This window comes from Chanodichthys erythropterus, chromosome 3 (assembly GCF_024489055.1).
Source record: "Chanodichthys erythropterus isolate Z2021 chromosome 3, ASM2448905v1, whole genome shotgun sequence".
Classification (NCBI taxonomy): Eukaryota; Metazoa; Chordata; class Actinopteri; order Cypriniformes; family Xenocyprididae; genus Chanodichthys; species Chanodichthys erythropterus.
Window position 1 is genome coordinate 66,351,615 of NC_090223.1, and position 26,191 is coordinate 66,377,805.

Below are 26,191 nucleotides of genomic sequence, written 5' to 3' on the forward strand. Positions count from 1 at the left end.
AACAGAGACTATTATGATGTTTACCCAGAAGCCCCGTCGTCTCAGAGTAATACTGCAGAAGGACATGCAAAGGCGAGTACAAACATTAGTGTATCTGAAGCAGCTACAGAAACTGTACTGTTACATATATATATATATGAATTCACACAATAATGGTTATTTACATACACCTGATACAGACGCCTGATTTATGAGTGTTTTCCCCGTTAATTGTAGTGTGACATCGTGAGTCAACGATAGGCGTGTTTGAGATGCGCTCAGCCTCCTGAAGTGTAGGAGAGAGTAGCGGCTGCAGTGAGGGAGGAGTGAAAGAAGTGCAGGACAGACGGACAGTTCTCCGTTCTCCTGGTGGATCAGAACTAAAACTAGTGTCCTCATAGACCAGGCTTGTGTCAATCTAACAACACACTGAAATTCTTCAGTCAAGTCAAACATGAAGAACATGTTCTCATCATGTCCTCATAAAACACGTGTCCTCATAAAACAGGTGTAAAGCTACACACAACCTCACATACTGTGATGAACACACACACATAATGTAATGCATATATAAAGCCATGAACATTACCATGGGTTTTTAAATATTGAAATATTGATTTGAAATGGATCTATTTTGTGATCTTGTATATGATCTCAAATCAATATTTCATGTGCACATATTTATTGATCAGTAGCTGTGAATGGGGGACATTGATCATCCTGTCCATGTTTAATTTGCATTAATTACTGTCTGACTGTACATTATCCCTTTGATACATTTCATATATACTGAAGGTTTGTAACTCTTAGTTGAAGTGATTGTATATAAAGCTTTATTTCTTATTTTCAGATAAGCCGTGAGACCCCGCTGTCATCAGTGATGATTGTGCTGCTAACATGTTAACATGTTCAGACCAGTGTTTATGTCTAATTTGATGTTTGCAGACTCTCAGTGTTTTCTATGTCAGTATACAGTAAAGTGTAATTTATTCCTGTGGTCAAAGCTGAATTTTCAGCATCATTACTCCAGTCTTCAGTGTCACATGATCCTTCAGAAATCATTTTAATATGATGATTTGATGCTCAAGAAACATTCATTATTATTATCAATGTTGAAAACAATTGTGTGCAATTTTTTTTCAAAATTCTTCAATGAATAGAAAGTTCAAAAGAACAGCATTTATTTAAAATAGAATATTTTCTAACATTATAAATGTCTTTACTGTAACTTTTGATCAGTTTAACTCATCCTTGATGAATAAATGTATTTATTTTATTTCTATCCCCCAAAAATAAAATTAAAATTCTTACTGACCCCAAACTTTTGAATGGTAGTGTTTAATGTTACAAAAGATTTAGATTTCAGACAAATGCTGTTCTTTTGAACTTTCTGTTCATCATACCATCCATCATTCAACCCCCCTCCTTCACAGCTCATTTCGAGGGAACGCCTCCCAAAACTCATGCACAAGTACTGGAACACGAGTGTTTGTTTCATTCGCTGTGTCGTGTTAGTAGATTCACTATGTCGGACTCACCGCAGGTAACTCATAATCTGCAGTTGTTACTCCTGTCTCCGGACAAAAACATTGCATGCAGCGCCTGTGGAGTGTGGAAAGTTACTGGAGCGCGCAGCCGCGCTCGTCTCTCACAAGGAACGTCATGGCAGTGATTGACAAGCCAGAGGGCCAACCGTTTACATGATGATCGCGTAAACGATTGGCTGATGTCTTTAAGGCCCTACCTCGTGCACAGATGATGTATATTAATATTATTCCTTTCAGTGCACCTAATAGTCTTTTATCAGTTAGTAAAGACAGTTTCAAGTAATATTGCAAAAATGTATAAAACAAAACATCCTCTTTACCACCTTTGACTGTATCTTCCTTCAAGCAGTTCAATACTATCATGGAGAACAACGCACATCATATAATCCATTATTTATCAGTGTTAAAATATCGGCCTAGTTCGGACTGAGAATGATAACATTAAAATGAGCATTTATCGGCCCGTAAGATATGGTGGCTGATATATCATGAATCCCTGATTGGTTATGGCAGTATATTTATAGAGTTTTAACTATATGCATGATTTTATCATGGTTTTAAATGTGTAGGTCACTACTATAACACATTAGTTTGATCACTATTAATACTGAGTGGTTTAAAATGTACCATCATACCTGAAGACATTTGTGTTGAGCACGTGAACACAATAGCCAATCGGATGCGTTTGTTAGTCTGTATGAGTTTTTGTTTAGCGCGAGTGCTGCATGTTGAATCCTTTCATTATAACCAACAAAGTATTGACACAATGCCAATAAAAGATGCACAACGTAGACAGACACACACACACAACTTCATTTATTATAACGGACGTTTCTGCAGAAGTGCAGCTTTGTGTTTCTCGTGTTGTAATCGATAGCTTCAGTGGCTAATATGGCAGCGACCTTTGCTTTCTGTAGGCCTATATAACACATTTGTTTATGCTGTTAACTACACATTGCATAGTTTCTGGATTGACAAATGTATTTATATGTGCGATTAAATCCAATTGACAGATAACCATTGCAATGGGTGGAACAAAATAATCTTGATGCTGTGTGTCAAATGATCTCTTTATTGAGTATTGGTAAAAAATAATAGACCTCCCACTTTTGCTATGTAATGTATTACTTTGTTCATTTGTTCAAACTGGCTACTCAGTGACTTTTTACTTTTAAATGTACAGATATTTAAATATAAAATGGTTCTAAGCTCTTTCTTTTGTCATCTGTCCTGACAGAATTAATTATTTCATTTGTGAATGAATAGGATATGTTAATATTCCAAACTTTTTCTTCACATTTATTGTGGATTTACTGTCAGTACTGTGCTCACAGTTCACATGGGTACATCATTTTAGAAAATGCTAGTCTAGTGAGAACTTTTTCACATAATCTTTGGGCCTGTTAACACCTGGTCATTTCATGTGTTTTTTACTGATTTGTTCAAACAATTTCATTTACACTTGGCCACATAAATGTGTCTGTACAGAATCAGGGGCCATATTCACAAAACATCTTAAGGCTAAAAGTAGCTCCTGACATGCCGATTTAGGAGAAACTCTATAATGGGCGCGTCAGTCCTAAATTTTGCTCTTAAGAGTATTTCACAAAACATTTTAGTGCTAAAACTAGTTCCCAAATCTGTAAAAAGTTAGGAGCAGTCAAGAGGACTCCTAAATCACTAAGACCAAATCACAAACAATCCTAATGGCCGTTGATGCCAATCCGCCTCAGCAATCCACCCAAAGAATCCGAGCCAATTAGACCGCTTGAACGCGCTCCTCCCAAACTTTGTTTATAAAACATAATTTTTCACTTGAATTCTGCAATCTCTCGAGATGCAGACATGTAACAGGCTGACAATTAGCTGAATGTATACTAGTTTAATTGACCCTTCGCCAGGAGTTTGATTGACAAGCGATCTGAAGCTTACTGAAGAGATACTCATCTGTTCATCTGCGCCAATGCATGCTGCAGTAATGCTGTCATATCTTTCTATAACATGCCTATAACACATTATCACATGTTTATTATTTAGTATTTTTGGGAGGAGTAAAATGTATTATTGTATAAATGTATATATTGTTTTAGACAATGTCCAAAGTGATTTGAGCGATCGGATTTAAATCCGTCTCGAATGCGTTTTGGAGGGCATTTACACCTGGTCTTTCTATTATTGCATAGCAATCCATTCAGAGAAAATGCATGAAGTGACCAGGTGTAAACAGGTTTAAAAAAAAACGTTTAAACCAAATGAGCTGAAAATATTTTTATATGCCTCATAATAGTGCTGGGCGGTATGACCAAAAATTTATATCACAGTATTTTTCAAAATGATATCGGTTTCACGGTATATATATATATATATATATATATATATATATATATATATATATATATATATATAAATCCCTATATATGTATATGACTGGGCGTTAACCACATTTTCTACTGATTGAGAGAGGAAATACTGCAGTAGATTGACTAGAATGCCCTGTTTTACTGTCATGATGAGAAATTCCACACTAGAGTTAATACAGGTTTACAAAACCCCACAAAATGATGCTGTGGGGAGACAACAACCAATAAAACACAGACCTGCAACACATTCATTACAGACACATGAATATTAAAATATGACCATCAAGATAGATAAAAAAAAAAAAGAGTTGAGGGCACCTTAAGCATTTTAATAATCTAACGCTGTATAACAACAAACTGCCAAAACGAGGGAGAAACGCGGAAGAACATTTAAACTGTCTAAGGATATTTTCAGTACATTTAAGAGCACTACAGTCTCTGAATAAGCGACACACGTCAGTTTAACACAGAAAGAATAAAGCAGTTAAATTTTTTCCCATTCTTCTTTGTATTGTCAGTCTATTTATTAACTCACATCATCTTCTGTGTAGCAGAATAACCCGTCATGTCATCGCAGTCGTGATCAGACGTACAGTTCAGTGTCCTTTGCATAACGTTACATTTCATTTGGAGAAGACGTGATGAAATATGTGCGCATACACGCTGCTGGTTCATGTTTAGAGCACTAGAATACATGAAATAGGTCCATAAAAAACTTAAACACGCTCGCTCCGGTCTATATAATATGATCCATGTGGAGAAATTGTTAATCTCATCACGGAGATCAGTGCAGAAACCGCTCTATCTCGCGCGCCGCGTGTAGTTTGAATTCTCCACTGTAATCAAGGGCTGAATCCGAAATCGCCCCCTATAACCTCAAATAGGCGACAGCCATTTGTAGTGGCATCCGAAACCATAGTGGACGTTATTGAGTGCACTTATTCAATCCCACAGTGCACCACAACGAGTGTACAGCTGATGCACACACAACGGCTGTCTGAATTCACTCACCTTTCCCGATGCCCTACAGTGATGATAAAACTATCAAAAAAAATTTTTTGATCTGCAGATCACGAATCTGGCTTTAAAGTTTCTTTAAACACAACAGAACGGAAAATATGACAACATGACGTATCAGTGGTATACAAGGACATTCCCGCCCATCCTAAAATGTTCCCGCCTATGACATAATTGTGATTTTTGGGTATGACCTGATTTATGAGGACACCTATTGTACAATACACAAAACATGTCATTTCTCTGGATTACAGGGACCAGTGTGTTTTACAGGTACATGACCACACACAACACACAAACCTGATGATATGGTGTATTACTAAGACTGAGGTGATTAATGAGTACCTGATCTTAAACACAATACACAACTGACACACTCCAACATTACAGGGACCAGTGTGTTTAATGGTACATGACCACACACACACACACACACACACACACACACACACACACACACACACACACACAAACATAGTCTCTATTGACCTCTGTTGGAGATATGTGGTCATTGCACTTTTTTTCTTTCACTATAATTCCTAAAGATTTCCTTGTGCAATCGCTCTGTAAAAGTTTGGGGTCGATCTGACCCCAAGGGACTAAATCGTCGGTACAATTAAGGGTGCGTTCACACTTGTAGTTCGGTTCATTTGGTTTGTTTGGTCTGGAACAAAAAAGAAAAAAAGACATTTAGTCCTGGTCCGATTAGCGTTCAGATTGTCAATTTTATCACCGAACCAAAAGATACCGAACCCAAAGGCATAGGGATACATTCACAATGTGATTGGTCGGATTTTGTGATGTATTGCCTATTTTGAGGCGGAACTTACCGAACATCAAATCAATGCTGTGTGCTGAGGTAAATGTGCTCGTTGTGTGTGTGTAGCCTGCATGTGATGGTCTTTTGGCCAGCGGGGAACTCGTGAAGAGCTTATAAAATGTGTAAAGAAGACAAAACAGCGGCGGGAATCCATCCGTCACACACACAAACTATCTGCTGTGTGGAGACGAGCGTCTGATGCCTGTGATGGGCAAACTCATGACTATGAACCCACATGCGTGAGGATTCTGTCCTTTTTAGGGTCTTGTCTTCCTGTTTTTGATTCGTTTACATGTCTTTGGTCCGTGTTGCGTTCATATATCATTCGAACAGCACCAGAGTTCTTTTCAGCGGTCTCGGTCCGCTTGCCTGTCCAGGAGCGAGTGTTCAAAAGTCCAATAATTTTTCATCAACTTTACCTACTGCCTGGATCTCATTTTCCCAAGAATTTGCACCAGGGTGTCAAACTCGTTTTAGTTTGAGGGCCGGACTGGAAAGAAATGAACCATATGTGGGGCGAATTACCTTCTTATGATAACCTTAGTGCGCTGATAGTTGCATTAATATTAAACATATGAACAACAAATTAATTTGCAAGAAAACTGTATTTTTTTTTTTTTACCGTGAAAAGACCATTCGATTTTTAAAATGATTTTTTATTTAATATTTTTATTAGCACCTATTTTGATTTTTCATGGCCAATTTCAATTTTTATAAGAAGCAAATCGTCTGATTCTGATACTGGTTGCAGATTTTATTAAAGCAAATTTATTTGTTTATTTTTTCACAGGCCAAACTGGCCTTAAACAAATATCTCTTTGATATTAGAGGCAAACACTGGCATTTGGATATTAGAGGCATTTTTATCATAATCCCAGCAAAGATGTTATGCACATGAGCATGAGCTGTTGTTCTTAATTAAAATTACTGAATAATTTCAAGATTAACAGCAAAAACTAGGTCTGGTATGACTTTAGCTTTGTGAAATTATGCTACATAACAAAACAAAATCAGCAGACGGGCTGAATGAAAGCGTTTCCATGGTTACCGCTATACACACACACACACACACACACAGCAGCGCTTTTCGATAAATATAGGCTAATACTACTACTTTATATGGAGATAAGAGGAAAAGCCATCAGATCTTTTCTGAATACAGTTTCCTTCAGAGATACATTCATATCAATCCCACTGTAATATTTATATTATTCTCCCTATTTTTCGCGAACAGTGAGCTTGTGCATGGTACAGTACTTCCTCCACTGGCGCGTCTGTTCTCCTCTTTGTGTCCGTATTCAGCGTGTTAAAGTCCTGTTTACATACTTCGTAAATACACAGATGAAATTTGGGGAAATTATTACAAAGCAGTTTGTTTGCAAGCCCGGAATAATAATAATAATAATAATAATAATAATAATAAAAAAACGCTTACAAATGTTTTTGGCCCCTGGACTAGTGCATCTCTATGTTTTATTATAGTTCAAATCAGATTGGACACCGGGCCGAAAGTTTGACACCCCTGATATACAGCTATTTGCACTGTAAATTGTTTTATTTACTATGGGCTAATAAATTTAACCTCAATAAAGGTTAGCCTGGGATGAACGTAAATTCCCATGATAACCCTCTGGGATTTTGGAGCACCAACTTGTAACAGTAGATGAACATAACTATTGCATTCTTTAATTGATTCGCTGTCTTATTCTGCCCTCTAGTGGCTATTATCAAAATAGAATAGAAATTATTTGCACTTTTAGAACATTGTTTTCATTTTTATTAAATAAATGCCTTTTTTGCCGCAGCGATCGCAGTAAAAGCTAGTATTGCGATCCAATACGTTAATGTTGCGCCACTGAAGACATTGACAGATGCGCGTCCTTTATTATACTTGATAGACAACATATGATATGTATGATACTTGATACGTATGATACTTGATAGATAACGACTTAATATCTTGAAATAACAGGATATTGTGTCGTTATAGCGACTTATTATGTTGAAATAACGACTTAATATCTTGAAATAACCATTTAATATGTCGAAATAACGAGATAAGTTTTCGTTTTTTTTCCCTCCCCACCAAGTTTTTTTTTTTTTCACCATGCGGTTCAGGGCTTCCGTAGCAGTAGAATGTTTTCTTGAGAAAAATATTATATTTTTCTGAAATATAAAGCTTTTGTAACATTATAAATGTCTATACTGTCACTTTTGATCAATTTAATGCGTCCTTGCTGAATAAAAGTATTAATTTCTTTCAAAAAACAACAAATAAAACACTGATAATAATCATAAATGTTTCTTGAGCATCAAATCATCATATCAGAATGATTTCTGAAGGATCATGTGACACTGAAGACTGGAGTGATGATGCTGAAAATTCAGCTTTGATCACAGGAATAAATTACTTGGCCATTTTGAGTTGACATCATTGTAGTCTTTAGTTCACAACACTTAAGTCAGCACTTAAGAATCTGTCTTATGTAACAGCTATACAAAGTATACGACTAAATATTGTTATAATATGTGATTCAATGGAAGAGGTAGGTTTCTTTGTCATCCTGTTAATTTCATTATTTGTTATAATAATCCTTATTTTAATTATATCTTAATTATATCGTTTATATCTGTATTTCTACCCAAACTTATGTGTAAAGTACTATTTTATCTATCCTTGGGATTCTTTTCGTCATTTTATATTCTTTGAGGTATATTTCTGTCTTTTATGTGAGACCAGCACATGGTAATGGAGGTGCATCATTTGTTTATAGAGTGTTATAAGGGCCACTCAATCTGAGGCTGCTTATTTGTCTCTTTTATTCAGGTATGTTTTCTGTATATTATATTCCTTATGTTCATGTTTTCTGCCCTTTTGAAATGTGATTCAATGGAAGAGAGTGTTATAAGGGCCACTCATTCACAGAGCAAGTTTTAATACCCGGTGTCGCTGGCCGCACATCACGCTGGGCATAAGCGAGCCGCACGGCTTACACTTATACTTTACTTAAAATGTTGCACTTATAAAAGTTCTACTCTTTACTAAGTATTTTTGACACTTAAGTCAAAACTTAAGACTATTCTTAAGGGCCCAGGTCTTTTCATGATCGGATAGCTATCCCATCAGATAAAACACATGAAGTGACCAGGTGTACACAGATTTTAAAGAAACACAGTTTGAACCAAAGATAATTTACATGTCCCATAATAAGATAAATCTTTGTTTTGTGTCATTGCTTTGGCAAAGCATCTCTCAAACAAACTAAAATAAAAAGCATGATATGGCTTTGTGCCCTTATAAAATCAAAAAAGACGATAATTAAGTAATTTTGTGGTCCGTTGCGCTGCATGTTTCAGAGTGAAGAGCAAACTTTGCTCACTCCATCAGCTTGTTTTCCACATCTCAGTTCACAGTGAATGAATGCAGTGAACTCCATCTCTGCATGTGCTTTGAGTTTAATGTGCATTTGGGAACGCAGCGAGCACCAGTTACACTCAGTTTTCACAGTCGCATTATATCCAACATTTTTGTGGACAGTTGATTACAGTATTTCACCTGATTTGTAATAAGATGCATTTATAAACTGAACTGAAACTGCAAGTTTCTGCCAATGTAACAGCTTAAGTGAAGAAATTAAGACAGAAGTATTGTAACGTCCTATTGTAAAATAATATATTCTTTATAAAATATTCATTTTTTACTTACAGTAGTAGTATTTTACTGTCTTAGCTATAATTCTAATAACGGTGATCTAAAAGTATTATAGTTATTATTTATTATTAAACAGCATCATTTGACAGATACTGTGTGTGTGAGAGAGAGAGTGTGTGTGTGTGTGTGTGTGTGTGTGTGTGTGTGTGTGTGTGTGTGAGTTAGACATACATTTGTGTAGTCCTGCTGTTATCCTGAACTCTCCCCCATGATCCACACTAGAAAACACACACAGTGATACAGTTAGTCAGTAAACAAACTCACACACACCCTCAGACACACACACACACACACACACACACACACACACACACACACACACACACACACACACACACACACACACTCACACACACATACACACACAAAACCATTTTAATTTTGGACAATTGTAAGGCTAAGTACATTACCAACCAGGTCTGTTAAGGACACAGCTCATTCTAATAGTTGATTTATTACAAAAAGAATATAAACATAATTCTGGAAGGAAAATCAGTCGGGAGCAAAACAAAACACCGCATAAATCCCGCTGCCCAGATATGGCAACAAGGCCTCTAATCTCAAACTCACACACGGTCCACAGGTGCAGGAAATCAGTTCTACCAGAAAGACTCGGGAGGCAAGAGAACGTTTGAATAAGATTTATTTAACAGTTAGTATGCAAAGATGAAATGATGATGGGGTTATGTGACAAGCAGGCCGGAGCGAGAGCTTCGGTGAGGGAACAGCGTGAGGCCGGTGGTGTAATTTGCTAAAGGCGGGCGTACACGTTGTGATTTTTGCTGTTGTACGAGCTCGCAGGTGATTTTTTTCAATCGTGTGGAAATCTTTGTTGTCAAAAAATTTTGGAAGCTATCGGTTTGAATTCGACACGTGTGTGGCTGAACGAGCCGTTTTTTCAATCTATCTGAAGTTGACCAATCAGGAGCTATGAAAAACCACATAAGAAAGATGAAGATGACAGCGTCACAGTGAATTTGGACCATTGAAAAAGGAGGATAAACTCGATGAACTTTGGGCGAGCGCGGTATGATGTGTCAAGCAATGTGTGCCACTCTTGGGATCGCCCAAGAGCTACAGTTAAAAAATAAATTCTGCTTGATCCGATTCATTATCCGCTCTTGATCACGACATGAAATTTCTCTGTACTACTGTACTATACGTGTTGGTAGCCATTAAAGAAAACATATTTAGTTTCATATTTATGTTTAAATATGCCTATTACAATGTTATTTTTTCATCTATTTGATTAAGACAAGTGAACAGCATGAGTAAGATAAATACATCATAAGATGCGCAATATATCTGGAGACATGGAGTGGGTCAGACATGATTTTGACCACTTCATTAAGTTTTGTTTTGTAGAAAGCCTTTCTTTAAAGTGAATTTCGTTTTGTATAAATTGTATCTTAATTTTAATCAATGTTTCATCAACCAATTATCTGGATTTAATAAATCAGAAGCAAATATAGCTGACAATATAATCATGATATGGAGGCGCAGGCGCGATCACTTGCACATGAACTGGAGCACGTCTTATAGGCTAAATGAACTGAAACTCAGCATATAGGCTGAGAAATATATCTATAGAAAGCTTGAAATGTCTTCTTTTAAACTAAATAATTCAAAACGAAAAGAAATAGGCTACTCTGATGATGTAATCCGAATGAAATGTGCATTCTCTAGGCACATCCACTGCGAAGATGATGAGAGTCAGTAATGTCAACTTCATCTTTGCAGCCGACAGTGATTTAGAAAACATTAGATTATTAAACAATTAAAATGTGTCTGATTCTTGCTGGGTTTTTTTTTTGTCACATTCATAATCATTTAGTTTGCCGATTCTTTATGGCAAGCTATGCGTGCGCTTGAGTGCTATATATACTAATTATAATAGTTTATTCTATCCAGTATTTAAGAAATTAAATGTGACAAAAGGCTTAAACAACTATAGTCAATGAGAAAAAAAAACTTATTTCACATAGGCCTATTTTCTATCCAGCATGTCAAAAAGGGTATTGAGCTCGTGCTCCGCTCGCATGCTCACACACACACTCACAAGGAACTTTGTGCGATTGCTTCAGAAATTGGCAGGTCGAAAAATCGTATCGTATATCACCACGTCCGTACGATTCTCCGATAAACTCACTCGTGACGTGTGCGTGGACATACAATCTTCCGACCATCACAGTTTGCACCATATACGCCCGCCTTAAGGAGTGTCACCTGCGCACTGCACCGGTCTCATATCTCTCATGGAAGCATAAAGGGAGAAGGGACGACAGTGAAGGACGAGAGAGGACCAGGCCTGGATTTATGTTATATTTTTATTGTGTTAGTGTGCGTCAGTCATCCATGAGGGACGGCCGCTATTTTACTTTTGTTTTGAATTTTTATATTTTGTATTAAAGTGTGTTGAACGTTTGCTGGTTCCAGCCTAGTGGGGGTCTAGTGGAGTCCATGCCTCGACACGTCAGGGCTGTTTTGGCAGCAAAAGGGGAATCAGCACAATATTAGGAAGGTGGTCATAATGTTATACCTGATCGGAGTAGTTTCGTATGTGAGTGTGTGTGTGTTTGGCATCAGCGTCTCTAATAGGGTAGCTTAACTGTTTAAAGAACAGTGACATTACTATCTCATTACTGAGAAACTGAGTCTGTACTCATGTGCACCTGTTTTCATCAGGTAGCTTCGAATCTTCATGAATCTTGCTTCGAATCAGAGGTTCAGAGCGTGAATCAAACTGCCAAAGTCACGTGAACCATTGAAATTTCAAAACACTTATGATGTAACGAAGCCTCGTTTACTAAAATCACATGACTTTAACGCTCCAAACCTTTGATTTGAAACACAAGATTTGTGAAGATTCAAAGCTTCATGAAGCAGTGTTTTGAAATCCCCCATCACAAGATATTGTTGAATAAAGTCATTATTTTGTTATTTTTGGTGCAAAAAAAGTATTCCCGTCACTTTATAATATTAAGGTTGAACCACCGTAGTCACATGGACTGATTTAAATATGTCTTTAGTAGCTTTCTCTAAGTGTTGTCTTGCTGGCTATGCAGGCCTCACTGAGCCATCGGATTTTATCAAAAATATCTTAATTTGTGTCTTGAAGATGAACTCTTATGGGGTGTAGAACGACATGAGGGTGAGTAATAAATGACATTATTTTCAATTTTGGGTGAACTTTAATTTACACTTTAAATGCCCAGAAAGGTAGCAAAGACCATATTTAAAACAGTTCATGTGACTAAAGTGGTTAAACCTTAATGCTATGAAGCGACGAGAATATTTTCAGTGTTCCAAAAAAACCCAAAACAACAACTTTATTCAACAATTTCTTCTGTTCCGTATCAGTCTCTGACACACGTTCACGAGAGCACCAAGACGCATGCGTGTGGCGATGAGGCAGGAGCTGGCATTCTGGCTTAAGACCCGGAAACGCAGGACTGTATTTACAGAGGAAGACACATGCTCAACATAAAACATTTCATAACTATGTCTGCAGATTTCAACACAGAGGATGAATTTTTTTTTTTGTTTTTTTTTTGCACAACCTTACTTATTAGAAAAAGAATATACAGAGAACGAACTAAAAGAGATGGAAGAGGCTGCAACACAACCACAGCCACAAGCTTCTGAAAGACAGAGAGCAATGGAGAGCTGGTGGTGTAGATGTCATCAGTGCCAAGCGATGCCTACTACTGAACAGGAGACTGTGTACTGCATCGATTGTGATATTGTCATGCCAAAGCTTGAAAGTTTGGATAATTCATGCAATGAGCAAATTGTTGAATAAAGTCGTCATTTTGTTTTTTGGCACATGGAAAGTATTCTCGTCACTTCATAAATTGAACCACTGTAATCACATGGACATTAAATATGTCTTTACTAATTTCCTGGGCATTGAAAGTGTAAATTAACTTGCTGTAAATGCAGGCCTCACGGACCCATTGTATTTCATCAAAAATATCTTAATTTGTGTTCTGAAGATGAATGAAATTCTTACGGGTGTAGAATGACATGAGGGTGAGTAATTAATGACTGAATTTTAATTTTTTGGTGAACTAACCCTTTAATTCTGTAAAGCCCTTGTACAGCTGTGTTGTGTACAGCCTGGATGAAAGTTACCATTGTGTTAGGAACAAATAAACTTCCTTTGGATGAAGCTGATTGGATCCTGTGTTTTGACCAACACCCCTTGAGGAAAGCTAGATATCGGACATCACTTACTACAGTCCCTTTTTCAGGCATACTACATAAATTGTGAAACTATTGAACACCTTAGAAAGTTTGTCAGTCAATCAGAATCAACCACTCAATAGCCCTGTAGTATAACTGCAGCTAAACCTCTGTTTATTCTCAGTAAGAACTTTTATAATTGTTTGAAAGAAATAAAGTCAAACTCTTCCTGCTCAACATACTTGAGTTTATCCAGTCTGTAGTTTTGATGGTTGAGTGTATCAGTGAGTAGCTTGACCTCAGAATCTCCTGGGTGATTGTAGCTCAGATCCAGCTCTTTCAGGTGTGAGGGGTTTGAACTCAGAGCTGAAGATACATAATGACAGCCTTCCTCTGTCACCATACAGCCAGACAATCTACAAACACACACAGCAACAGTCCACATGACGTTAGTTTGACAATCAGATCAGTCACTATCACACACTGACCTGTGCAGTTTGTATGCTGTTATTTTCTGTAGATTCAGTCATAAAAGTAACAAAAGTGTTAGTGGAAATGTACCAAAGTATTCATTCACTTTTCTAAACATGTACAGCAATGGAGTGTGTGCCATTCACAATAGCAACTTTTGATTCCATCCACCAAACCAGTGATTTTCTATGGTGATCAATCAACTGTGTTGAGCTTATTCAGAAGGTGACAAGTCAAGAATCTGAAGAATGATTCAACGAACGTATGAGTACAAATATATGAGCTTGGTATCGGGCCTGATCAGTTTCCATTGCCTATTTCCATTACATTGAGAACAAATGTCACATTCAGTGATAATCATTTATTGTGATAGCATTTTGTTAATTATTTTAAAACCACTTACATCAATATCTCCAGCTGACAGTTTGGACTCTTCAGTCCACCAGAAAGAAGCTTCACTCCTGAATCCTGTAGGTCATTGTTACTCAGGTCCAGCTCTCTCAGGAAGGAGTTTGAGGATTGTAGAACTGATGAAAAACTCTCACAACACTGAGCAGTGAGATTACAGATGGAAAATCTGAACAATAAAAACAAAATGTAATTGCATACAGAATCAGTCTTAGCAGTGTGTTTTTAAAGGTGCCCTAGAACGCTTTTTCACAAAACAAGATTTTTTTTTTAACTGCCTATTTCGGTGCACTCCCTGCCCCCGAGCTCACGACTCTATAATACATTGCATAAACAAAGTTCACACAGCTAATATAACCCTCAAAATGGATATTTACAAAGTGTTTGTCATGCATGCTGCATGCATGCATCAGATCATGTAAGTATAGTATTTATTTGGATGTTTACATTTGATTCTGAATGAGTTTGAGGCTATGCTCCGTGGCTAACGGGCTAAAGCTAACATTGCACACTGTTGGAGAGATTTATAAAGAATAAAGTTGTTTATGAAGTATACAGACTGCAAGTGTTTAAAAATTATCTCAGTGAATACACTAAGAAACGATGGTAACGTTAACCACATTTAACAGTACATTAGCAACATGGTAACGAAACATTTAGAACATTTAGAAATTTACAAATATCACTAAAAATATCATGATATCATGGATCATGTCAGTTATTATTGCTCCATCTGCCATTTTTCGCCGTTGTCCTTGCTTGCTTACCTGCATAACGTCTGATGATTCAGCTGTGCACAGATCCAGACGTCTAATGTCTAATGCCTTGAATGTCTAATGCCTTGAACATGGGCCGGCATATGCAAATATTGGGGGCGTACATATTAATGATCCCGACTGTTGCGTAACAGTCAGTGTTATGTTGAGATTCGCCTGTTCTTCGGAGGTCTTTTAAACAAATGAGATTTACATATGGAGTTTGAGACTCATTGTATGTCATTTCCATGTACTGAACTCTTGTAATTCAACTATGCCAAGGTAAATTTAATTTTCAATTCTATGACACCTTTAAATAATTAATTTAATGGATAAATAAATAAATAAATAAATAAAGCATTTAAACTCAAACCTCAGTATCTCCAGCTGACAGTTTGAATTCTTCAGTCCATCAGAAAGAAGCTTCACTCCTGAATCCTGTAGGTCATTGTTACTCAGGTCCAGGTCTCTCAGGAAGGAGTTTGAGGATTGTAAAACTGATGACAAACTCTCACAACACTGAGCAGTGAGATTACAGCACTGTAGCCTGTGTAGCGCACAACAACAATCAGTGATATCAATGCTTCTTAAGTAGTGTTTATAATCTAGAGCATAGATAACTTGGAAAAACCTTTGACTGTAGCAATGTAAGCAAAGCTAAAACAATTTTCATAAAACATCAAACCTGTATTTTCAGTTTCTTTAATTTATGATACAATTAAGAATAATAAAAAGGGTAAAACTCAGGTTCAACTTGAGACAATTTGTCATTTAATATTATCACGCACATTGATTTACATTTACATTTATTCTTTTTTTCTGAACTGTCTAGGCCAACAAGTCATCCATGTAAAAAGAAGTCCCAACTACAATAGACCAAAAGTGCACATAAATGAATGTAAAGAAGACTCTTACAGTGCTTTTTTTGTGTTTTTGATCACTGGCAGGAGTCTTGTCACTGCTTCATCAGATCTTCTGTATTTCTGCAGTTCAAACTTCTCTTGAGTCTCTTCTGACATTAGGAGCACAAACACCAGACCAGACCACTGAGCAGAGGAGAGAATCTTTTCTGAAAGATTTCCTGAGCTCAGGTTTTTCTGGATTTCATCCACAAAGTCATCTTTCAGTTCACTCAGACAGTGGAAGAGATTGATCGTCCTCTCCACAGATTTCTCCATCTCTATTTTCTTTTTGATATAGTCAACAGTGCTTTTCATGTTCTCTGTTTTGAGTTCCAGTCCTGGCACTAATTCCTTCAGGTCACTCTGATTGGACTCCAGAGAGAGACCCAGGAGGAACCGGAGGAAAAGGTCCAGGTGTCCATTCTTGCTTTGTAAAGCCTTGTTGATCGCACCCTTATGAAGCTGAAACTGTGTCTTTCTGGACAGTTTCCATCTCAGTTTTTTTCTCAGGGATTGAAAAAGTAGCTTTGCTTTCTCATCTTTGCTAATCAAAAACACATAGAGAGCAGCAAGGAATTCCTGGATGCTGAGATGTACGAAGCTGTAAACGTTTCTTGCTGAAACAGCTTTTTCCTCCTGAAAGATCTGAGTGCATAACCCAGAGAACACCGACCCTTCACTGACATCTAGTCCACATTCCTCAAGATCTTCTTTGTAGAAAATCAGATTTCCTTTCTCCAGCTGTTGAAAGGCCAGTTTCCCAAGCTTTAGAATAATCTCATCAAAAGACCTGGAATTGGCTTTAGGCTCAGGGTCACAACTGTATTTTGCTTTCATCTGTTGCTGCTGAGTAAGTAAGAAGTTTGTGTACATCCCTGTCAGAGTTGTGGGTGTTTTGTCATTGCTCTTTCGAGCCAGTAGAGGCTGAAGAACAGTGAGAGAGATCCAGCAGAAGACGGGGATGTGGCACATGATGTACAGGCTCCTGGATTTCCTGATATGACGGATGATGTTTCCAGCAACCTCAGGACTGCTGTTTTTGTTGAAGTATTGCTCTTTCTGCTCATCGTTGAATCCTCGCACCTCTGTCACCTGATCAATGTAGTCTCGGGGTATCAGACTGGCTGCTGCTGGTCTGGATGTGATCCAGATGAGAGCAGAGGGAACCAGATGTGTCTTAATGAGGTTTGTTATTATCTTACTCAATGTTGTTTTTTCTTTAACATCTGTAAATTCGTCATCCTCTTTAAAGTTCAAAGGGAAGCGACATTCATCCAGCCCATCAAAGATGAACATGATTTTACCGTCACCATCAGGAAGAGAAGGCAGTTCTTCAGGACTACTAAAGAAGTATTTGTTAAGAAGTCCTATAAGACTGTACTCTTCTTTAATCAAATTCAGTCTACGGAATGGAAGAGGGAAAATTAAGGCAATATCCTGATTGTCTTTTCCTTCAGCCCAGTCAAGGAGGAATTTATTGACAGAGACTGTTTTTCCTACCCCTGCGATGCCCATCGTCAACACTTTTTTGTTTTGTCGACCGTTATGGACTTTAAAAATGTTATTGCACTTGATTGGTGTGTCCTTGGCATCAAATAGTTTGAATTCGATCTGTCTCACCTCATGTTCACTCACCATTCCTCCAGTCTCATTCTCCACCACATATAGATCAGTGTAAATATCATTAAGGTATTTCTGACGACCCCTCTGAGAATTACCAACCAATATTCGCTCACACTCCTGTTTTAATTTGAGCTTCAGTCTGAGGCTGATCTCATGAAGAGCAGCTTTACTGTCCTCTGCAGCTGAGCCTTTGAGAAAGAGGGAAAATGTCAGCAAAAAGTAATCCGGTTTTATTATTTTATTTAAAAATTGATATTCCTATTACAAAAATAATCACACATGTGTGGTAACTTGAAAACTGTGCTTCTACTATTCAAATGAATCACACTTATGCTTAAGTTGACTGCATGGAAATGTTTTACTCTTAAACACACCTTGTAGGGGTGAAAGATCAAAATATTACATCTCATATCATGATATGTGTGTTTTTAATTCACAATAACAATATACGCTGATCAGGCATAACATTATGAGCACTGACAGGTGAAGTGAATAACACTGATCATCTCTTCATCACGGCACCTGTTAGTGAGTGGATATATTAGGCAGCAAGTGAACATGTTGCTCTCAAAGTTGATGTGTTAGAAGCAGGAAAAATGGGCAAGCGTAAGGATTTGAGTGAGTTTGACAAGGACCAAATTGTGATGGCTAGACGACTGGGTCAGAGCATCTCCAAAACTGCAGCTCCTGTGGGATGATCCCGGTCTGCAGTGGTCAGTATCTATCAAAAGTGGTCCAAAGTAGGAACAGCGGTGAACCAGCAACAGGGTCATGGGCGGACCCCATGACAGTTTGTTGCGTATGGGGCTGCATAGCTCCAGACCAGTTAGGGTGCCCATGCTGACCCCTGTCCACCACTGTTGTTTAAAAAAAAAAAAAGTCTAAATATATAAATAAACTAATATTATGTAGGTAATATAGTAAGATAAGACTGAAGTATTACTTATTGCATATTTCTCTTTTGAACTTTTTTTATATTTAAAACTAGGGCTGGGCGATATATCGCATGCGATTGTCACGCGCATTTCGTCAGTAAAGCCGGTTCCCTGATTACCGCTAAATCGACATCACCTGCTTTCAAATGGAGTGGCATTTAATACACAGAGCCGTAGATCACTGACAATACCGCGCTCATTATCGCAGATGAATCGCCTTCGATAATGAACGCGATATTGCGTAGCTTGTCAGTGATCTACGCTTCTGTCTATTAAGAATATATATTAAAACATTATTTTAATATATATTAAAACATTATTTATTTATTTTAAAAGGAATTTATAAAGGAAAAAATTACACTGGAAAATAAATTTAAGGGGGCAACTATTGTTCCTTAATTTTACGTAATTACGACAGATTAACGACATATTAGCAACAGCATTAGTTGCAGCAGGTAAATTTACAGCACCATATTAAACATTCAGACATGTGCATATAGGTAATATGGTCACCCTAACATAGGTAATTATTTAGGCTTTAAGCTTTGGGTATTATTTTGTTAAAATGAAACGTTGGTTAATATCGACCAAAAAAGACGCCTATGTGCATGCGATGCAGGAGCAGCACGTGCTATTGTGCATTCACATATGCCGCGTTTGCAGTGCACAACTGATCCGTGGTTGTGTACTATATCACAAACACAACATTTACTTTTTATTTCACATTCAAAAGTTGTTGCTGAACATGGCTTATCAGCATTGCGATGAACCCAGGTGAAAAAAGTACACTTCTATAATGTGCTCTATTTTCGTGTACTAATTTTGTACTTAAGAACTACTAAAGAAGAATTGTTAGTATATTAAGAGATTGTTTGTTTCTTTAAATAAAATGAAAAGAGGCAGAGTGGTGTTTAATAACAAATTTTTATTCTTGTCTATAATACACATACAGAGATAACCGGAGAAGCCAGCGCGAGCTGAGTGACGTTATCAAGAACGCTGCTGTTCCATTTGCAGAATCACCGGACTTGTGTTCTCCCGTCCACGGGAGTTCATTCTCCTGAGTGTCTCCCAAGTCCGAACTTATTGAACTTGGTTTTGAGAAATGCCTAGTGTCAAAACTCTAGCCGCATAACATACAGATAAAATGTCACGCACTGTGGAAAGCAACTATTGAAACCTACTAATTCAGTGGCTTGTCATGTTGCTGAAATAATGTACTAGTAAACCTTATTTAGCATTACATATCGATAGAATAATTACTTGCATGCTGTAATGTTAGTTACCGTTATATTATCTTACTAGCTATTTATTATTTACTTATAGAAATAGTGCAACGTCATATAGTTACATTACATGTAGGCTATTGCAAAATACGTAATGTTTTGAGGAGCAAGTTTGTAGTCAAAGTATGGGCAGGCCATAGTCAATGTAAATCATATTGTTGACCAGTGAATGTGCCATAACTGTTTATCCGCCGTCATCGGTGGCCCTGCCCATACGGTAAAAAAAAAAAAATTTTATCTGGCCAAAATATATTTTAAATATATGGTAAATATATGTTACAGTGAATTTCAATGAAATATATTTTTGAAACTGAAAATATATTTTGTTTCAACCTTCATATACTTAAAATATATTTAAACATGTATTTCAGGGGCAGGAAAATATATTTATATATAAAAATATATTTCAGGGCGCAAGAAAATACATTTCCAATCTTACAGTTGACAATGCAAATGTGGGTAGAAGAAAGCCTTGCGATCAAAACTATCCATCATGTTAGAAGAATTTTAAACACTTCCAGAAAAAAACATGAATTTCCCCATATTTTCCACATTGACCACTTTTGTTCACATATGATCTTCCCAAAAAATACAGAGTGATCATGGCACTTGATCCCCAGCCATTTTGGAAACACCCTCACAAATGTGAGTTTTAGTCTATTATTAATTAATTAATTTATTTATTTATTTGCAATTTATTGTCAGTGTAATATAGCATTTTAAATCCACATCAAATACAAATAAATAGATAAATAAAATCGCTAGATGTACGATGTTAACTGTGACGTAATTTGAATGGGTAACCACTAACAGCGCTCACGGACTGTCGGAGTACTGCGCATGCGCGTCATTTTGAGCTGTAACGGTCGTCAGTCAACCGGGAGTTCTCGGAGTAAAAGGTAAGAGCTGTAACTTTATTTTTAGTCGTTATTTTTCACATATGTAATGTTAAGTGCTACTTTGAATGTATAATGTTTTGTATTGTCAAGGTTTTTTAACTTTATTTGTCAATTTAATGCTGTTTGTTTCATTTGCTCACATGAGGAGACGCAACTGAGATTTTCAGATTTCCGTTTTAACGTTAGTTGTTTTTAATTTGGTCACTAGTGAAAACTAACTTTACACACACACACAAAAAAAAAGTTTAATATTTTTTTTAAATTTCAGCTGTAGAGTGTTTGGGAGACTGTGCCGCTTGCTGTTGTCGATCACTGATGCTCACGTGATCCTGTCACTGATAGTGGAGCCTGTAACGTAAGTTTTTTTGCTATATTTAAATGTTTTGCTAAACTTGTTAATTAGGCACACGTTATTCGCTCGTTATTAGAGTTCAGGCATATGCTGGTTTGGCATTAATGGCATTTCATTTGTTCAAATTTTCTATTATTATTATTATTATTATTATTATTTTTAATATAGCCTAGGTTACTATAATATAATTTTTGTTCACTTTCTGCTGAATGCTGTTTTCAATGAACCAGTTGAGCCAGTGATTCAATAAGTCGCTTGTAACAAAAGATGCTTATTTGTCATCACCTACAGGTTTATATGTGTCATTCATTACTGTAAAATAATCTACTTTTTATTTTCAGTAGAAGCGGAGACAGTTTGTGCAACAGCAACAAGGTGAGAACGATGAGACACTTTAAGAAGTAGAATAATTTTTTTAAATTATTTATTATTTTTTTGTAATTTATGAATTGATATGTTCTCTGCACTTGTGTTAATATCCGTTTCTGTCTGGAACAGGTGCGGGTCCAAACCCATCTGTCAAGATGCTTGTCCACTTGCTGTCCGCCCCACCAGCCCAACGATTGTGCTGGAGAGCCTCTGACCACAAGTCATAGGTACAGGATAATGTTCATAGTCAAGTCATCTTCATTTCTGTAGCACTTTATACAGAACAGCTTCACAGTAATAAACATGAAAGTAACAGAATTCAAAAATTGAATTTAAATATAAAGGCCAAACTACAGATTAAAAAAAAAAAAAAACATTGGCTAAGAAAAATAAAGTTTTTGTTTCTGATAATACTAAAAAATGGGATACTCCACCCAAAAATGAAAATACTCTCAGAATATGACTTTCTTTCAAATTATGATTTTTGGAAAATAATCCATCTCTATGAGTGCAAGTGTAAGGTTGACACTTCAAAAACCACACAGAGTAAAAAAAACAACAGTAGTCAACATGACCCTAGTTGAAGTGAAACAATAGGTGTGTGTTAGAAAAATACTAATATTTTAAAGTCTGTGCTTCCAAATAACTCCTCAAGCTTTAAAATACACATTACAAATTACAACATGTTGACTTTGAGCCCATATTGGACATTTGGCAAATCTGTAGTGTAACAAATTTAACATAATAGTACTTTCCTCAAACACACTTATTGTTTCACTTCAGAAGACATTGATTCGTCAACTGAGGTCATATGGATTACCATCATGTTCACTTTGGTTTTTGACCTTCTTGCGTGAACACAGAGATGGATTATTTTTCTTAATATCTCTGTTTGTATTCAACAGAAAAAGAGAATGTCATTATCAACTGGAACAGCTTGAGGGTAAGTAAATGATGAGATAATTTCTGTTTTTGGGTGGATTATCCCTTTGAGTTAAGTTAGCTGAAATGAATGTGACATGTGAATGTATTTTCTTGGGTTGAAATATATGTAGGGCAAAATATATTTTTAAATGCTTTTGTAAAATATATTTTGAAAATATTTTTTTAAAATATACAAAAAATGGCCAAAAAATATATTTTTAGAAAATATATTTATATTTTAAAATATATTTTTTAAAAATATACAAAAAATGGCCAAAAAATATATTTTTAGAAAATATATTTATGTAAATATATTTGAAAATATATTTTAGCAAATATATTTTTGGCCATTTTTTGTATATTTTGAAATGTATTTAAAAATATATTTTAAAATATATTTTTTTACCGTATGGGAAAGGCTACGCTAATTTATTCAAACGTCTCTCTACCGAACTACCTACCTTGATTCGCGGAGGACGAAGAGAAAGCACCCGTTTGATAGCCTAAATGAGCCAGTAGTGGAGAAATAACAACTATTAAGAAATAATCTTTTTTGAACATTGTAACACTGTCCACCTGGAGTGTGACGTGATTTGTGTCATGTGTAGGTGTGATGGATCGTGTACAAACCAATAGGGTGTCAGAATGGTATATGTTTATACTTCTCATCCAACCACAATCAAATTCACTCTATCCGGATGGCGCGATTTATCTGGATAGTTTTTTTTTTTTCCTCAAGCCGAAATGAAATAGGAGTAACGAGGCTATTTTTAAAATGTAAGGAGTAGAAAGTACAGATAATTGCGTGAAAATGTAAGGAGTAGAATTAAAAAGTCGGCTGAAAAATAATTACTCCAGTAAAGTATAGATACCCGAAATTTCTACTTAAGTAAGGTAACAAAGTATTTGTACTTCGTTACTTGACACCTCTGCATAATTCTTTGCGTTCTGATGACGTTGCCGCCCAGTTGGTCACATGTCTTAGCGATCTCTATAAGTAGTATCTAAATACATTTTTTAAATCTCTGTATCACTCTGTATCAAATGGCTAATTTTACTATAGTGGTTACCTGCCATAGTTTCATCTGTCCTGCTACAGTTTTATAATGAGCCTGAAAGATCACTAACACAGTGTTTTGCATCATTAATGTTAACGATTCAATGAGTCAATGATTCACTGACCCATTCATTACTGAAAGAATGAACGACTCGATGACACACTCATTAAGACAGTGACTTGCTGCCACCTACTGGCAGTTTGTTTAATATTTCAAAGTATCTCAATTTATTGCTTCATTTATTATATTAATATAATTAATGGAATTGTAAGAATATGATATAACACATGACATTTAATATGGTTAGAAAACTTTGCCTTTATGAAGGTAAAAATGCACCTGTAAATCAATTTATGGGGGCAAATATTGTCCCATAATGGAAAAGGTGTTACTGCAGTCCGAATGTTAGAGAGGGAGTTCGCAGAAAGATGTTAAATGTCTATGGGGGAACGACACTCTAAAAGATTGGGAACCAATCTAGGCCCATTGAAAGACTGATTCAACACTAATCATTTACAACATGCAGTGGTCAAGAGCATCTGATCTGGCCTACATTATGGCCTACAGGGGTTTCTCTGTGCAGACAGTGATTATTATTTACCCTCCATTGGTTTTGAACTGACTCCAGCAAGTGCAGGATCCTCAACGCTGCCCTCAGCCTGAGCTGTGTGAGAGAGAAAGAGATCAGGATGAAAATACTGTGACATTAAACCACACAAACACATCAGCAAAACAGAGAGATGAAAGATTCAGCTAAAAAAGCAGTTATAAATTTATGAGTTATTATTCTATAACCCATGATAAAGCAGCTGATTTGGGGATTCTCTGTACAGTGATCATTATTTACCCTCCATTGGTTTTGAACTGACTCCAGCAAGTGCAGGAACCTCAATACTGTCCTCAGCCTGAGCTGTGGAGAGAGAGAGAGATCAGGATGAAAATACTGTGACATTAAACCACACAAACACATCAGCAAAACAGAGAGAGGAAAGATTGAGCTGAAAGTCAGCAGTTATTCACTTATTCTCTAAACATTCACTCTGTGAGACATCAGTTATAGAAAAATAATACAACTTTATTATTTCAAATATATTTATAAAAAATCAATTAAGTAGTTTCACATTTTATTTATATTTTAAACAGCACATTTAACAAGTTCATTTTAATTTTACCTTGCTTGTGTTTGTTCTCTAGCTGCTCAGCCAGATTATTCTGGTTCATCTTCCTCAGGATCTTCACGGTGATCTTCACAGCTTCTTCTGGTCCAAAACGTGCCACCATCTTATCCACTGTGTCTAACCTATCTGCATTCACCATTTCACACTTTGATATACACTCATGATCGTTCACTAAATGCCACTGAAACTTCTTCAGTTCAGCTTGTACCAGTTCATTCAGTGATTTATCAAGCAGATCTTTCACAGATGCCATCATCCTTCACCGTCCACAGCTGCAGGACAAAAAGAAAAAGATGTTTTTAGTGTCTCAACTTATTATGAAAAAAAAGTTTTGCTCCATATTTCATCTTTCCTAAATTGTCTTTATTGCTAGATGATCATAAAAGCAAGTATCAGTCTTCTGTCACATGAGAATAGCCTAAACAAAGGTAGCCAATCTCATCATACATTGGAGAACAAAATTACCATCCAATCACAATTCGTTATCATTCGTTGCAGTTAGTAATGGCAGGATATTAGAAAGCGTGGAGGAGATCAGGTCAGACACAAAGATGTCAATGAAGCCTGTGTGTACCTTTAATGAGGATCTTCCAAAGGAGTTTATCATGGTATTATACAGTAAGCTGTGCAGAAAGAACTGAATGTGGAATCACCAGCCCTGGTCTAGTGTTCAAAAACAAACAAAAAAACCCTCAGGTAGAGGTAGCTGTTTTTAATGCCTGATCAAAAGTTACTGCAAACCTGATACTACTACTATAACAGCAACAGAACACATTACATAACTGTTGTTATTAAATGAAATATCTGGACAATTAACACTTGTTTAATAACATTACAGATTGATCTGAATAAACAGGGTATGTGCAGCTTTGGTGTATAAGACAGCAGGCTAACTGTATTTTGTGTGAATGATATAAATCATAATGTGATTTTATAGAAATTATAATCAGGTGCCTAAAAAGGGAGCACCCATTAAAATGTCTTTATACACTAAAAAGGACCCGATCATGTAACAATGCACAGTACAAGTGCAGCATTGATCTTCTTGAGTCTGTTCAGTAAGGATCGTTTTGATTGGTGGATTAAAAGCTTGTTGTGATTGGCTAAACAGAACATCCTCCAAAAAAATTTATTTATGAATATTAACCTGCCAGGACACAAATTCAGAGCAGTCCACACACGTGTGACGATTCACAAATGCAGATTCAGCGATCCATAAATACATCATTCATAAATGTGTGATGGAAATTAATTCAAGAACTTGGTATATACTTATTTGTTTAAGAATTTTTAATTTATTTAGGTAAGATGCATTTGTGTGACCTTTTGGGATAATAATTATGCTAATTTTGTTTAGTAAATGTATTATTTTTTAGGCTGATCTGGCTCGATAAAAACTGTACCTGAACTT

General features: G+C 36.4%; 1 protein-coding gene across 1 annotated transcript in view; it reads right to left on the reverse strand.

Annotated features, from left to right (window-relative positions):
* Positions 1–25,033, reverse strand: part of LOC137005347 (NACHT, LRR and PYD domains-containing protein 3-like) — a 47,891-nt gene extending 22,858 nt beyond the window's left edge. The window contains exons 1-6 of the mRNA XM_067366206.1: positions 24,775–25,033; positions 16,170–17,967; positions 15,628–15,801; positions 14,495–14,668; positions 13,863–14,036; positions 9,607–9,653 (exon numbers count right to left, since the gene is read on the reverse strand). Coding sequence (XP_067222307.1) covers positions 9,607–9,653; positions 13,863–14,036; positions 14,495–14,668; positions 15,628–15,801; positions 16,170–17,967; positions 24,775–25,033 — 2,626 coding nt within the window. The remainder of the gene's footprint in view (positions 1–9,606; positions 9,654–13,862; positions 14,037–14,494; positions 14,669–15,627; positions 15,802–16,169; positions 17,968–24,774) is intronic.
* Positions 25,034–26,191: the final 1,158 nt, after the last annotated feature.